At 37.6% G+C, this 15,864-nt stretch overlaps 1 protein-coding gene across 1 annotated transcript in view; it reads right to left on the minus strand.

The window, feature by feature from the left end:
• The window catches only part of TUBGCP3 (tubulin, gamma complex associated protein 3), a 52,744-nt gene that overhangs the window by 18,302 nt on the left and 18,578 nt on the right, over positions 1-15,864 (minus strand). The window contains exons 6-10 of the mRNA XM_010575794.1: positions 14,586-14,758; positions 11,918-12,036; positions 9,398-9,523; positions 5,820-5,888; positions 1,198-1,330 (exon numbers count right to left, since the gene is read on the minus strand). Coding sequence (XP_010574096.1) covers positions 1,198-1,330; positions 5,820-5,888; positions 9,398-9,523; positions 11,918-12,036; positions 14,586-14,758 — 620 coding nt within the window. The remainder of the gene's footprint in view (positions 1-1,197; positions 1,331-5,819; positions 5,889-9,397; positions 9,524-11,917; positions 12,037-14,585; positions 14,759-15,864) is intronic.

A 15,864-nucleotide genomic window follows, 5' to 3' on the forward strand; every position in this document is an offset into this window, starting at 1 on the left:
TTAACGTTGATGGGGAACTCCTAGGCATGAATCATTCATCTTACTGAAGCATTAAGCACAGTTCTCTGACACCATATTCTGTCTACTTTATGGTAGCTTGGAGGAATGCAAATTTCAAGGCATCAGATCACACACAAAGGTTGACTTTATGCTTCTTTTCTTCCCCACTGCCCCCACCAGAATAGCATTAAATGAGTCTTAGTATGTTTTCCTTCTCTCCTGTACTTGACTCTCTCTCAGACGTTTTGTGTGCATACATACACACAAACACATCTTTCCTGCTTCTTGGTTATAGTTCCCCCCAGAGCTCCTTTAGGTAATACCTCCAGTGTTCTTGCAATTGAAAGGTAAAAGATTTTTGTTAAAAAAAAAAAAAAAAAAAAAGAACTAGTACTTGTTTTCCTGTTATGCTGCACATCTTAAAGGTTCCTTGCAGCACAGGCTGTAGCATTCAAAATTTTGATGAATGTCTTAAAAGTAAAGCCCACTTTTTTTTCTAAAGTTGTTACCAATTCCAATAATCAAGGTAAAACAGATGTTGTAAGCTTTTTTGGTTAAGATGCTTTTTCCAAAGGGTCACAATCTCCATTTATTTTCAAAGACAGCAAAGCTGAAGTACCCTCAGGGAGAAGCATAGCCTATGGGTCAGCTACTGGGCAAAAATTTTGGTCAGCTCCACCACCACCCCTCAGCATTTTCTTGTGGATTGACAGCACAGCCACACACTATTTGCAGATTTGTAAAGTTTCATGGTTTCACATGAATCTGCAGACAAGTTGCAAATGACTGCTTTATGCCATCATATATAGAGGAATAGCATAACACTCGTACATCGTGAAGAGACTAAGCCAACCATTTCATAGTGTATTAGTGGGTTTTTTAACAGTGTAACATTCTCTGAAAGATGACTAACATTGAATAATTGAAAACAGCTCAAAAAGTGCGTACTTAAAATTTGAAGGATTTCTCAAGCATGTTCTAGTTTGAAAAAAAGGCAAAAAAGTCTAAGTATATCAAACCAGCAGCATAATTCGTCAGTTTTTTGCCTAAACTAAAAGGGAGAGAGAATCCTCTGGATCAGCTACTTCAAATTTTCTAAAAAAACATAACTAATATTATTGATATCCACCTTTGGCATGCACAACTACACAGAGTTACAGAACTTCCCCAGAAATATTAAATTAATGTTAAACAGACCTTGACAGTGATCAACAAGTGCTGCAAGGGTCTTTAACCTTATTTTAGGATCATATGTCCAGACTAGAAGACGGCGAAGCGTTAAACTGCTCTCAAGTCCCAAATTCACGCCCTGATCATCTTCCAATTGCAACTGATCAAATCAGAAACAGAAACACATATCAAGGAACAGAACCGGCAAAACTGAAGCAGAACTGTTGTTTCATAGTTTTAGTTCTGAAGTTAGATTTTTACTAATACACTTGAAATACCCAGTATTATATGTTCTCTCATTAAATCATTGGGCCAAAATCCAAGAGCCTCACAAGTGGAAATAGAGAATCAAGCGCAGATGAAAAGACAGAGACAAGTGGAAGTGTAATAGGGCAGACAGAGCACAAAGGCCAAGAGAGTTAAAGCAAGCAAGGTGATAGATAGTCACAAAAGAAGAGCTAAGGAAAAGAGAGCAGAGATCCTGAAAGACAGCAAATACTGGCCAAAGAGAGGCTCAGAAAAGACTAAGAAAAACATCTAAAGGAAAGGAAGGGTGTAGGAGGTAAAATTCTTATTACTGCACAGCCAGCTTATTTTAGTTGAACATGGGACAAATTCTGCTCAATGTCTTCCTCCAGAAGCCATCAGAGTTTAAGTTAGCTCTCTAGTGAGATTAAGGAATTGCTACCATTGGAAAAAAAAATAAATTAAAAGCTATTATAAGAAAAATCTGTCACAAATCTTCCAATCTGACTACCACAAATCTTCCAACACCATGGGAAATGAAAGCCAAATATTTGCAGCTCAGATGCAAATGCACATCTCACACACGTACAGATGGTGTAAGCAGGACAAGAACACAACCTAAGAATACAGAAGCAAGTTCCTAGAACAGTCCAAGCAGATAAACTCTTAGAAAAAGATGCTCTGTTTCCTGTATGGGCAACCAATCCACTCCATGCTTCCGCATCTAGCACATTTTTGGCCAAATACTATGTATCAGTTAAGTTTAAGACTAGTGTCATCCACGTTAAGCTCAGCCTTAAAGCCAGATTAGCTTCTGGATGCTCCTGGGTCCATGTTCTTTTTGTTTTGTTTTGTTTGGAAATTGGCAATAAGAGAGATATATGAGCAAGAACCACCCTTTGTCTTTAGGGAAGAGACGATACATCATCATGGAAATGGATTTTTAAATGGGCTGACAATGTGAAAACAGTCTGCAAGGAAAAGACCTGAAAAGCTTATGGAATAGTACACAGTACACTCAGGACAACTCTTTCAGAGGCAGAAACATGTTTGGGGGAAGCTGTGAAGACATAATGTAAAGTTATAGAGAGAAAGACAGTACAGAACCCTTTGATGAGATTCTTATGTACTGCTATGCCTGAACTGCTAACTGGAACAGCAGCTAACAACTCCTAAGCCGGCAGCCTGTATGACCTGCTGAATACAGGAACGCGGCATGCACTGGATTCCAAGACACAATTTTCTACATGTTTTCAAGTAACTGAAATGTACAGTTTTGTAAAGAAAGTATCTTTCAAAAAAGTGGATTTTCTTTTTTCCTGTCACTTTTGAAAATAAAATCGACAAGTCACCAAGCTCACCTCTGGGATAATCTGGCAAAAGTCTTGAGAATGCTGACTTCTTTCTTAAAGATTCCTGCTCCATCAATTATGAACATAAGGAATGCCATCCTCTGTCAGAACGCTGGCTAGATGAACTACTGCTCTATCTCCAATAATGACAAAGGAAGCACTGTACAAGAGCAGCACGCAAAGCTGACCCCTCTCTGCAGTCCGTCCCCTTCAGTCTCCTTGCAGCCCAGTTGCAGTGTTCAGGACATCAGAGGATGCATCCTGGCTCAGCCCTTCTAATAGCAGTTTACAGATCTGTCTTCCAGGAATTTGTATAATCCCTTTTCCAGCCTGTTGGTACTCCCTTTTGCCATAACATCCTCGGGAAACAAATTTTGCAAGTTGGCTACTCTGTTTTATACCAACCTCCTGCTAATTTCAGAGTGCCAAGTCCAGCAGTGCGGACAACCACCTGCGAGGTCACCAAGGTTTTTCCCCAAACTGGGCCTGCTGATGCCAAGTCCAGCACTGAGGAAGCATGCATTAGATTAGCTTTCTTCCACATAAAAGACCTTGTACTTCCCACACTGAGTCTCCCCAGCACCGATTTGCTCACACACCGTTTCGTGCTGCTCTTTGCCATGGACAGAGCATCCAGAGTACCAATGCTAGCAAGCTTTCACTGACAGACTGGGAGATTTCACTCTACCTTACCTTCTCCAGATCATCAACATCAACTAAAACCAGTGCCAGTACCTATCTTTGGTGCACACTACTGACCCTTCCCCATCCTGCAGTGTGACCTTGTGCTTCCCAGCCTTCAAGTCACAAGAGAATCTCTTCTCCACTGCTGGATCTCCTTCCTTTCTTTCACAGCCTTTGGGGAGGAAACTTGCCGAGGCTTCTTGAAAATCCAAACATAACACGCCTCTGGGATCCCCTTCAGTCAGGTGCTGAGGGACATCCCCAGAAACTCCAGTCTGCTAGTGCAGCAAAACTTTACATTACAGACACTGTATTGACTGTTCTCTACCAGAATGCATTTAATTAACGTGCTCAATACACTCATGAACTCTTAACACTGGAGATTAATCTGGCAAGGAACATAAAGAGCAGCAAAAAAACCCAGTAAAAGGAAGACTGGGAAAAATGTGTGTCCAACAACTGAATGGTGCTGGGAAAGTGGTGACAGGAAAAATGGAAAAGGCTGAGGTACTTCATACCTTTTATGCCTTTTTTTGGTGAGAACTGCCACTGGGAATACCAGATGTCACCTGAGATCAGAGGGGAAGTCTGGAACAAGGAAGACTTACTCCAAGTAGAGAAGGATCAGGTTAGGGAACATGAAACAAACCACGTATACATAAGTCTATGAAACCTGATGGAATGCATCCATGAGTATTGAGGGAGCTGGCCAATGTCACTGCAAGGCCACTCTTGATCACCTTTGCAACATCATAGCAATCAGAGAAGGTTCCTGACGACTGAGAAAAAGCAAATATCACTCCTCTCTTCAAGGAGGATCCATAGAACTACACCCCACTGAGACTCACCTCATTCCCTGGGATGCTGACAGAGCAACTAATGTTTGGAAATGGTTTCCAGGATATGGAGGACAAAAAGGATTTCCTGGGAAGAAAAGCTCAGGGAAAGGAGGAGGAAGGGAAGACATTTGTGGTGATGGAGCTTGTCTTCCCAAGCAAGTGTTCAGTGTGCTGAGGCTCTGCTTGCCAGGAAGTGGCTGGATATCTGCCTGCTGATGGCAAGTAGTGAATGAATTCCTTACTTTGCTTTGCTTACACGCACAGCTTTTGCTTTCCCTATTAAACTGTCACTAACTTGATTGACTTGTCTTTTTGCCTTCCTTCTATTTCCTCCCCGTTCCTCAAGAGACAGGGGTGAGTGAGAGGCTGGATGGGTGTTTGGCTACTGGCCAGGGTCAACCCACCACAAAGGCAAATGCAGTTTGAAAACAAGGGATGCCAGAACTTTCCTTTCGTTTTCCCCTTACATGCTTCCCCTCCCACCAGACTCATCTCTTCTTTTGGAAGGTTTAGTGGAACAGAAAAGGTAAGAGGAAGCTGCATTTCACAGAAGTCATAAATATTTTCACGGTCAAGAAGTTTTAGAAGTTAGAATAAATCAAAGCTCCAACAAACCAAGAGAGCAAACGTATTTTGGACAGAGCAGGAAATAATTACAAAAAGAGTAACTGGATAGTCGCCAGGAAAAACAAGCCAAAAGTATGTATGGCAGGCATTCCGAAAGTCAAGAGTGTTAAAGAACTGCAAGTGAGACAAAAGGAATAGATGCCTTGAAAATGTTTACAGAAACCTATGACTTAAACTACAGATTTTTTTGAATGAATTTTAAATGGCATTTTAATTTAACTTTAGGTCAATTCTCAGACTAAATTTTTCTCAATTACAAATAATGAACTCCTTGAAAGTCCCATATAAAAAAAAAGTAAGCAGAAGAAAAAAAAAATCTAATTTTTATTTTAGAGCTAGCATCTAGGTGCACATACCTATAAATATTTGTGGACAAACTGCAACATTATCAGCACCAAGCTGGTCTATACATCACAGAAAAAACACACTGAAACATCTTACTCTCTCAATACAATGGAAGCGACAAGGAAAATGCACAAACTGCCCCAGACAGAACAAAAAGTTGGAACTGTTGTTACTAGCTGCTGAACCATGCATTGCTTGAAATACAGAAAGATTTTTTTTTCTCTCTTCAAAGATGTATCAAGCTGTTTGGGATTTGAATGATAAAGATATCGCACAAGATGAAACTGACAAAAAGGATGCAAAAAAGGGACAGAGGCTTAGAAATACACATTATATCCCTTTCTTAGGTAATACATCAAATAACAGTGAATTTCTAAGAGAAAAATATTCATTGGTACATACATCCAAAGAGTAAGAAATGTACAGGTTAGAAATTGTCAGTAGAAATTGCTGTACATCTTTCCCTTTCTAATGGGATACCTAGGTATACCTTTTAGGAGATGCTCAGATAATGTAAAGCAAAATAAGAAAGTTAAACAAGAACCACTTAACTTACCTGAGAATGTAAAACAGACAGAAGTCGGTAGTATTCTTTAAGTTCCTGATGTAAGGCTGCACAAAAACTCTGTAAGAGAAATAAGAGATAAAGAAAAAAAGAAAAAAAAAAATCAGGAAAAATCTTTCTGGTTTAATCTAGAATAACTTTTATTCTATCACCACACTGTGAAGGTAGTTAGAAATTTCCTAAGAGGAATCAAGCTACAAGTTTCAGCACAAAAGCCAACTCTTAGAAAACTGGCCAACGTATAAGTACTTCCCTATGAGATGCACAGGCCTTTTCCAAGAATATATACACACTGTCAAGTGACTTTCTGATTCTTGCTGTCTTAATTCTATCAACAAACTATGATAAGCATAACTCTCCAAATAGATGTGTCACCTCAATAAAGACATTAATAATTACCATAGGGATGTGCAAATCATAACATGACCCAGAAGAAATTTTCTTTAATAACTATGTAACATACAGCATGTAGTAAAGTAATAAGAGTTTCAATTTCAGGAAGGCCTCTAATAACAGAACACAGAAGTCAGGCAACCATCATTATATTTACAGTATAGACTATATGACATGAACAACAAAACACAATGCTCAAAAGAATACTCCCAGTAAGTGCTGCTGGATCAAGTACTCTAAATTTCTGGCTTTTTATCAATTGACAGTCATATATGATTCTTCACTTAACATGGAAAAAATGAATAACACTAAGTACATCCTAAGAAATCTATAAAATGTGCAGAAGTTAACAGGCCTGAACTAAACCAAAAATTCTTCATAAAACAATTCTAAGCACAGCTACTTTGGGTTATTTTAAAAATAATTCCTGAAAGAATACTTGGTTAGTAACAGATAGTTTTCCACAGTTTGGGGTCCTGGGGTTTTGCTTTGTTTTTGTAATCATCTTAACCTAACACACAGACAAAAAAAAAAAAAAAAAAAAAAAAAAAAAAAAATTCCTGCAAAACATTTTCTAAAACCGAATTAAAAATATGGCTCATTAATTCTGGACTGAGTTGAAAATTTTGGACTTTAAGCACTTTTGGGGGTTTTGAAAATTTTTTGGTTTTTTGAAAAGTACTTCTGTGCACACACACAAATTCTTCAGAACCAATTTCTTACCTAATGATTTTGATATCTATTTTAATGGACTTTTTTAAATAGGAAATTCCCCAGGACACTCCCCTCAACCCCTTTTAAAATCATCACAGTCGAAGTAATTTGGAAAAAATACGGAAAGCCTCACAAAAAGAGCCCAAGAGCTTAAAGTAAAATATTTATTCACTAGAGTGTGTAGAAGGGAGAAATCATTACTACAAGCACAAGGAGAAAATAAATCTTTTTTCCTGCTAAGAGGCTAAGAAGCCAAAAAAAAAAAAAGTCATTAATCTTGCCATTGTATCCTTTACAAGGAAAGACAGTTCTTTTCTTCAACTCAATGTTATAAATTAGAAAGAAATTTGAAATTCATTTTATTCCAGGGGATACTGAAGGGCAAAAAGAAATCCCCTTAGGTGTAACTCCACTTTTCATTTCTTCTCACTTGCTTCTTCAGTACATTTTTGAACCTATTAAAGTAGCACTTGCCAAGATAGAGGGCAGAGTAGAGCCTTCAGAAAAACATTCAAAGGCACTATACATCTACTCAAAAAGTGAGAACAGTAATCACTGACTTCAGTAGCCAAAAGGATTTAGGATCTAACTGGCCATCAACTTTTCAGAGAAGCCTTAGAAGTTAAAATTTACATCCAGTGCCAATTCCTGCATCACAAACTACAGCTTTTTGTTTCCCAAACTGTTACGGAAAACTGGACATTATCCTAGAATTCTGCTTTGGTCTACAGCAAAAGAGAATTCAGGAAGAAAACAGAATGCTTGTTCAAGAGAAAAAAATTAAAACGCCCACTACCTCAACTAGATTTAAATGGGCAAAATGTCAAAATATAAGGCAAGTTATATTTCATTGCTGATAATTCTTTTTGCTTTCTGAGGACAAAGTAGAACTTAGATACTAAGCAGCAAAGGCAGAAGAATATAATGTTAAAGTGTAGTATATTGTTATATCTCTACTCCTAATAATTGTCAATACCTGACATTTTGCATGATAAAAACAGCCACCAGAATCATAATAAAAGAGGTGACAGACATTTTATCCTACATGTGGTTTAAACAGGGGTTTACGCAAGCATTCTTTTAAAACATTAGCCAAGAGATGCTTTAGAACGCACAATATATTCTTGTGCTAAATTCTTAATGCACAATGTGCAGCACCTGAAATTGTCAGCTCTAAAAGCCGTGAAAAGCAATGGTATATACTTTTTGCCCAGATACTGACAGCAGGAGTAGAACATATGTTTTTATTTGTACACTTATGTCCTAGAAATATATATATATATGTGCTTGCCTCAAGCAAAATTAACAGCATTAGAGCTATGCAGATTCAGCTAGCTAACTGCACAGCCCTCTGCACAGGATCTGAAACCTGCATATGGTAGCTAAGATACTGCACATTTAAATTCACTGAAGAATTAAAGTTCTCCCCTTGCTGTAAACTTGAAGGTTAAAGCCAGAGACAGTAAAAATAAGCATAAGCAGGAAGCTACTAGATAAAGTATAAGAAACTTCACCCAGATATAAGGGGGAGAGTCTGAAGAAAATGCATATACAGTAGCACTACTATATAAAACATGGAAATCAGCATTGGATCACTAGAAAAATTATTATTTATGTGTAACTAAAAGGGTTACGTAGAATAAGAGACAGAAGGGAACAGAATAAAACATTAGAAAAGTAGGAAGCACTACAGTGTCTCTACTGACCTCTTAAGAAAAATTAGATTGAAGGGAGAAGCACTTCAATTTCTTGGCAGATTAGGTAGGATGTTATGGCTAGAGGCAAGGATAACATTTCTGTCGACTCAGAAGGGATAATATCCAGTTTTACAGAGGGAGCAAGTGAGAGGAAACGGGAATGCCTTAGCAGTAAATGTGGTTTTGGGTATTACAGCAGCTGTGAAGTTACTGTAGACTACAAATCATGATGATGAAACCTATAAAAACAAAAATTAATATTCTTTTGATGCTGTATTCAAAAGAAAGGGCAGAAGATAACGGGGTATTTGCATTTTATCTAAGTTAGTGCAGTATTAACACACAAACATCAACATTAGCTGACAAGAGTGTCTCCTGCATAGGTCACTAACAACTGAATTGGTGATCAATTAGCTCAGGGATGCTACCATCCCATTTAAGCAATATTTTTGTTTATAAACATGCATGAGTACTTAACAAAATTTAAAAAAAAAGGAGATTAATAAAAGAAATCTATGCATGAGACTTTCCAGCTACAAATGACAGGGACAACTCCTTCTTACGACCAGCACGAGCACATGCCTTTCCCTTGCCTTCGGACCATGACCCATACCAAAAGTGGCAGTCCATAAAAGGAGTAAATCAAGGGATGAATGATCCCAGCTCCAAAGTTTACGCATCATTCTAGTACTGCATTTACTCAGCAGTTTCTAAGGGAAACAAGACCAAAATATTGATCTTGCTACAATTTTTTAGCTGACCTACCTGTCCCACAAGTCCAAACGCACGATCCAAGCTTCTCTGGTCTGTGTATTTTCTTATTTTATTATGTAGCCATCCCAACTCTGCAAGTCTACTTGTAGTATCTCTGAGAGATTTGGACAAGCTCACCTACAAAGTTAACAGAAACAATAACTTGCAATTAAGTCAAATCTACCATGCCAATACTTGTTTCTTCACAAAAGCCCTTCTTTCTCATAAGACAAGCCAGTTCAGGAAACAATCATTTTATATTCTACAGCAGAATAGTGCCAAAAAAGCAGATAACCATGTAATTAGCATTACATTTATACACATAAGCATTGAAAAGGCAGCAGCAACAAACTACTAGCAATTTTGTGACCTTCCCTCTTGGAAATCTTAAAATAACAGTATTCATACACTCTTTTCACATTAGGTAATTATGGAATTAACAAAAAAGTCTTCAGAAAAAGAGGAAGAAATCTGTAATTTTATGATGCAGAATCACACTTCATCTTATCGTGATAATCAGCAAGACTGAAAATATTAGAGCACTAGAAGAGGAGTCAACTACTGAAACTAATGAAGAAACCTAGAGAAAATAATTAGCTACTACTACTTGTGAAACAAACCTTTAACAGAAGACAAATGACCCAACGCCAGACTAGGTATCAGGAACCGAAACTTACAGAATCCAAATTCCAAGTTTAAGTCTGATGCACCAGCAACAGATTTTATAAACTATTTAATCACATACCCCTCTGAGATTCCTAGTCTGCTTCTACTTTTCTTACACCAGGTATCTCGCTTCACCCTGCAAGCCTGCCTTAGTCCCAACACCGTATTTAACTACTACTACTATTTTTATCTGAATCAGCACATTTCTTCCTTTAAATTACCAACACATAAGACACTGTTCTTCCTTCTTGAGATTTGCTTCTACCACATTCCGTCACATTAACCAAAACCACCATCATGAAGTTCTCAAAAATTTATTGGACAAAAACCCCCAAACAATCTGACTGATACATAAGGCCAAGAGGCAGAAATTGGGTTTTGCCCACAGCAATTGTGCCTATCCCACCTCCACAGTCAATTTTAACTTGAAGACCCAGCTGGAACAGTCCAAACCAATGCAAGCGCACTAACAAGCTACATGGATTGCCAAAGAACTAGAAGTCAAGCTCGTTCATTAAGCCTTTTAGTTAGCAGTACAGGCATTCTCTAAGATAAAAATCAGATACAGAGTGCGTTAGCTGCAGCAGCGTGGGCTTGAACCAGGCAGCAGCATTTGGTTACAAGACCAGATTTCCATCCCTTGCCCTCTTCTTTAGCTACAGAGGCACAGCTTGAACTTCTTGAACAACATCTGTAGGATATATTCTAGCCCAAACAAGCATAATTGGACACAGTTAAATTGCCCACAGCTAAAACCAGAGATGACATAAGAACTATTTAGAATTCTGCAACTATGCAGTACCTGGCAAGCAGTAAGTACAATACACATCCTCTGGAATCAAATGAGGAACAAGCAAAATTGGCTTAGTGTTATTACATTTGTATCTTTTAGATCAAATCAGAAGCTGCTAGCTTATACAGTGCTAAATGTCACCAACAGACCTAATATTAACACTGACATTAGAAAACATTCAGGCAAGAATAACAGCTTGGAAAGCATGTTTCTTTCTGTAAAAAACAGATTATGTACAATGACACTTTGTGCAGCTGAGGGAAAACTACATGCTTTGACTACTATTTTGCTTAACATGCAGTCAACACAGCTAGAGGAGGTATGAGCTTGGTCCTCCTTGTTTATCAGAAAAAGTTCCAGCTGCAGCTCTAGTCAGTCAAATAATTTCACCTTCACTGGGTCCACTAGCTCACTACAAGTGCCAATAAGGAAGAAGGATGGAAGACAACTGACTTCAAAAAAGTAACTGAAGACACAAAGTTCTCAGGAGAAAGCATTATTGACCACAAACCACCTGAATAATCAAACTCCCTGTATTAACAGATTTAGGAATTCAAACTAAAACAGTTTTTCCACCTCAAATTAGCCTATTTGATATGAAAGCTACACAGAAAATTAACGAAACCCATAGTGCCAATTTTGCAATCACTGACAAAGTTTCCTCCACATTCCTCTCGAAAAATCTATTATGCTACCTTCCGTTTGGTATATATAATCTAACTATGTATATGGAACATAATTAACTCAGTGAAGGTGTTGAGGAATTACAAACTTTGCAGCATCTACACGTACAGAAGATGACATCCTTAAATCTTGTTAATAAACAGATTCTTAACTGATTTAACAAGATTTAAGTTTTCCATTTTTCCCTCCACTAAGCAGCCCTAAATGTCACTGTAAAGTAACAAGGGGAACAATTATACATTTCACTTTCTGCTATTATTACGGTGGAGAAAAGAAAATTAGTTCAGTTATCAACATTAAGATAAGTCTGCTGTGCTCTTGGCACATGAAATGGCCCAAAATCAATTCCCCACCATTTCAGGACTGTCATATTGTCATAGTATTAGTACCTTTCCCTCCACTTTATAGCAATTTTCAGAATTGCACATTTTGATGTTTTTGCCATCTATTCCCTGGAAGACATACAAAACATCTCTTACAAGGTTTGCTTCGGTTATTTCAACAGAGCCTAGAAAGAAAAAAAAAAACAACCAGTATTTAGATTTGTTGGGACAATTAGGCTTGAGTACAACTTCAAAAAGCTATTTAGAAGCCTAGCCAAAAAAAGAAAAGAGAAAGCCTGTGTTTATAAACTGTAAAGAAATGTTTTAAGTCCTCTTAACAACCTGACAGGAAAGCCAAGAATTCCCTTTACCTGCCTCTACCAATAGCTGGGATTCTCTCAGAGCAGGTCAGCTTGGATGACACAGGGCATGTAATATTTTAACCAACACTTCAGCCAGTTCTTAAACTGATTCAATCACCAGTGCAAGTTCTGAGGCAAGCATCACAATAACATTACCTTTCTTCAAACAAACAGCTGAAGCTGTTAAATGGGACTTACAGAATAATCTCTTCTACATTCAGCCAGGAAAACAACAGAGTTAATCCAGAAGGAAGAACTGCTTGTTTAATATTTGCTTTCAATCACATAGGCCACTGCTCAGTGAAAAGATTGATCAAAACCAGACTGCCAGCTGCATAACAGCTATAGAGCTGGCAAACAGAAAAGCGTAAATACTGTTTCTGAAGATAGATATACCTTTGATTTAGTAAAGTTTTTGCTGTTGCAGCATACAGTTTGCTTCTGGCTCATATTTCTAGTTAGAGGTTAGATTATGTTTGAGATTTAGGATATTTATTGATTTAAAGGAAACAGAAGATTGAAAAAGTGCTGTGCAGGCCACTGCAACTACACCCACCTTTTCTGGGCAAAACAGCACCATCTGCTTTTGTAACTTACATTTAAGATATCAAGAATGAAACAATTTCAACAACGACTGTCCAGAAACTGAGATGCTACAACATGCTTCTCCCCAAATTTGACAGCACTCTTACCTTCATCAGTTTGCCTCCCCAACAATCCACTTTCTCAGAATAAAAACAACAAAAAATAAATTCTACTCTTATTTTGGCAAAAGTAGCCATCACCTCAAGATGCTGTTTAAAACTCAGACTCCCCTCATAATACTAAGATGTGGACAAGAGTAGCTAGTCCCCTTTAGGAACTCTTAGTGAAATGGTAAAAGATTCAAGTGCACATTTCTTTAATTGGTAAATAGTATAACAGGTATTAATATCAACCATGCAATGCTCTTGATTATACTGTCTGTGCAGGCATAGCAATAAGAAAACTCCAATTAACAGCAACCAACTTTAGAAGAAATAAACCCAACCCTTTTAATTAGCAGAAATTCATATTCATAGAACTGTATCTTCTTGACAATAGCCTTTTATATTCTGAATGCAGTCCTACTTCTAGTTCTACATCAACAAGTGACTACATTTAAGACAACTGTCAGTCCTTATAACCATACCACATAAGAATCAAGAGTCACAGCTGCTGGCTGACTGACTGAAACAAGTTTCTTGCTCTTTATGGCAATTAGTACAACAAAAATAAGAGGCAGTGCTAGATTTTACTTTTTTTTTTTTCTGTATTTATATATATTATACCCATCATATATATAAAAAGAATATATACTTATGAATATTTATATACATATACACACATGTGTCCTCTTGCACGTCAACAGCATTGTTAATTAGGTTCTAAATGCCAAATGCTGCCCTCAGATATACCAGTATAACTCTGGTCTATAAGCTCCTGCTTTGTGCACTGTTACTCATAAAGATGCAGGGGCTGGCAGATAGGCTGTATTTTAGCTTCTAACTATCCACACTTCGTTATATAGGAGTTATTTAAAAAAACAAAAAAACTCCCAGCATAAAACCCCACATCTTCTTCTCTTTCTTTGCCAGAGAGTAACAGCACTGTAGGATGACATCATCTGCTGTTAGCTCTCTTATTTGGAAAAGTCTCCCACTTTTACAGTAAAAGTAGAGTGGGTTGAAACTTACACAATTGCCACAGAGATCATCTGTTAAACAATTACTCCTTAGCTACACTTGTGTAAATTCAGAATAGATCCTCTAGGCATCAGTTTCAAGTTTACAGCCACTTAATCAAGGAAATAAATTAGTAATATTTATCTAATTTTTATTTATCGACAATATTTTTTATGTCAATTGCTCTAAATACAACCACCATAAACAGTGTGCTAATATGAAGAAAAAAGTTAAGCTCTATATTCTAGTGTGTATTTCCAAATTTTAAAAGACAGAATCACAAATCAATGAGTCTGTTTCAACAAGATCTATTCAATGAGCTCCCCTTCTGACTTTCTAAAAGCAGTAGCATCTTCTGATCATCAAAAGACTGATCATTACTCAACAAACCACAATCATGTGATTCTGACAAACACTGCAATGAAGTCAGTCTTTTAAGAGGACCAGAACACATTATCAAACCAACCACTGCAAAAAGAAATTAACAACCAGCCAAAGAGATTGTGGCCAAATATACTAGTCTTGCATATTTGCTTCTATCCTATCGAATACATTCTAGCAAAACACTCAAAAAATTCAACATGCTACGAAACTACTTCAAAATCATTAAAAAGTAATGGAGGATATAGGTAACAATTGTAATAAGTTATCTTTAACATCTTTGCTCACCACTTGTATCCCCTTCTCGCCTTGACCTTGGCACACCACGGGAGACAGCATTTGAAAAGCCTTTTGAGGTAGTGCTTTGTAAAGAAGGCTGGCTTGCAGTTAGAGTCCATGCGAGACGTGACCCTAATTGCTGACGGAGGCAGTCTCCAACGCCTGGAGCTTGATAGGATTGTCTAAACAGACAAAAGGAAGAAACATCTTTAAAAAGTTTGATTCTATACCCATCACCTGGGTTGGGGTATGCAAATTCTGAAAAATGCCCCAAACTTGAGGTGGGGGGGTTTTATGGATGTTTTGTTTGTGGGTGGTTTTTTTTAATGAAGGAACCTTAAAAAGGTGCAGAACATACAAGTAATTTATTGCTTCCTATAAGCCTACACTTCAACCCCCCCCCCAACCTGTATAAAAGAAAGGAGCTACAAATTTGTCAAATATGATTTCATATCAAAGATTGGCTTTGTTCACACTGAACTGTGTAGACATGCTGAAATGGATTAAAAGTGAAGTTACAACTATAATAAACAACAAATATTGAAGTTCTGTTACTACTTGAAACTGTAGTTACATGTCAAAGAACTAAAGGAAAATAGAGAAGGAGGAGAAAGTTCATTTTCCTGCTACTCTACTGTTTAGGATAGTTTGCATCAGGTGCCTGAAGATGTGATCAAGGAGGGAGTATCTAGACAAGCTCCGATTTCCCTTCCTCTCAAACTTATCAATTCTTCTCACAAAAACAGTCTTAAATGTAAAAAACGTTAAGACTAGAAGGTAACTTTCTGATTATTTCTGTATAATGACAATGAAAAATAAAGTTGAAAATATTTGCAAGGGATTTTTGCTGCTGACCGTTCCTCCCCTCTCCCCCAACTGATTGTAAACATTTGGAAACGAACACATATTTAAAAAAATAAACTAATTCCACAAAGCTGTGAAAGTAGTTGCAGGGAGAGATGGAACAAGATTGCAACACAAATGTCCATGTAAAAAAAGCTGAGGAGTGCCTTTCCTCTCTCAACCACCACATCGTAACTCATGGGATAGTCACACATTGTACTTATATGATTGTAGCTAGTGAACAGAACACAGCCCGCAAGACAGAGCAACTCTGTTGTGCTTAGCATTTGTAATGCCTCAACTAGAGTACAACACTGAATTTAGGCTGTTACCCTTCAAGAACGTACTCTAGAAACAAAGGGAAACATGTATAAAGAGAAGTTCAGGAGGAATGAAGCTCAAAGAAAGATCTAATCTGGGTTGCCCAGCTCACAGACTACAGGAC

This window comes from Haliaeetus leucocephalus, unplaced genomic scaffold (assembly GCF_000737465.1).
Source record: "Haliaeetus leucocephalus isolate CR32 unplaced genomic scaffold, Haliaeetus_leucocephalus-4.0 Scaffold495, whole genome shotgun sequence".
Lineage (NCBI taxonomy): Eukaryota > Metazoa > Chordata > Aves > Accipitriformes > Accipitridae > Haliaeetus > Haliaeetus leucocephalus.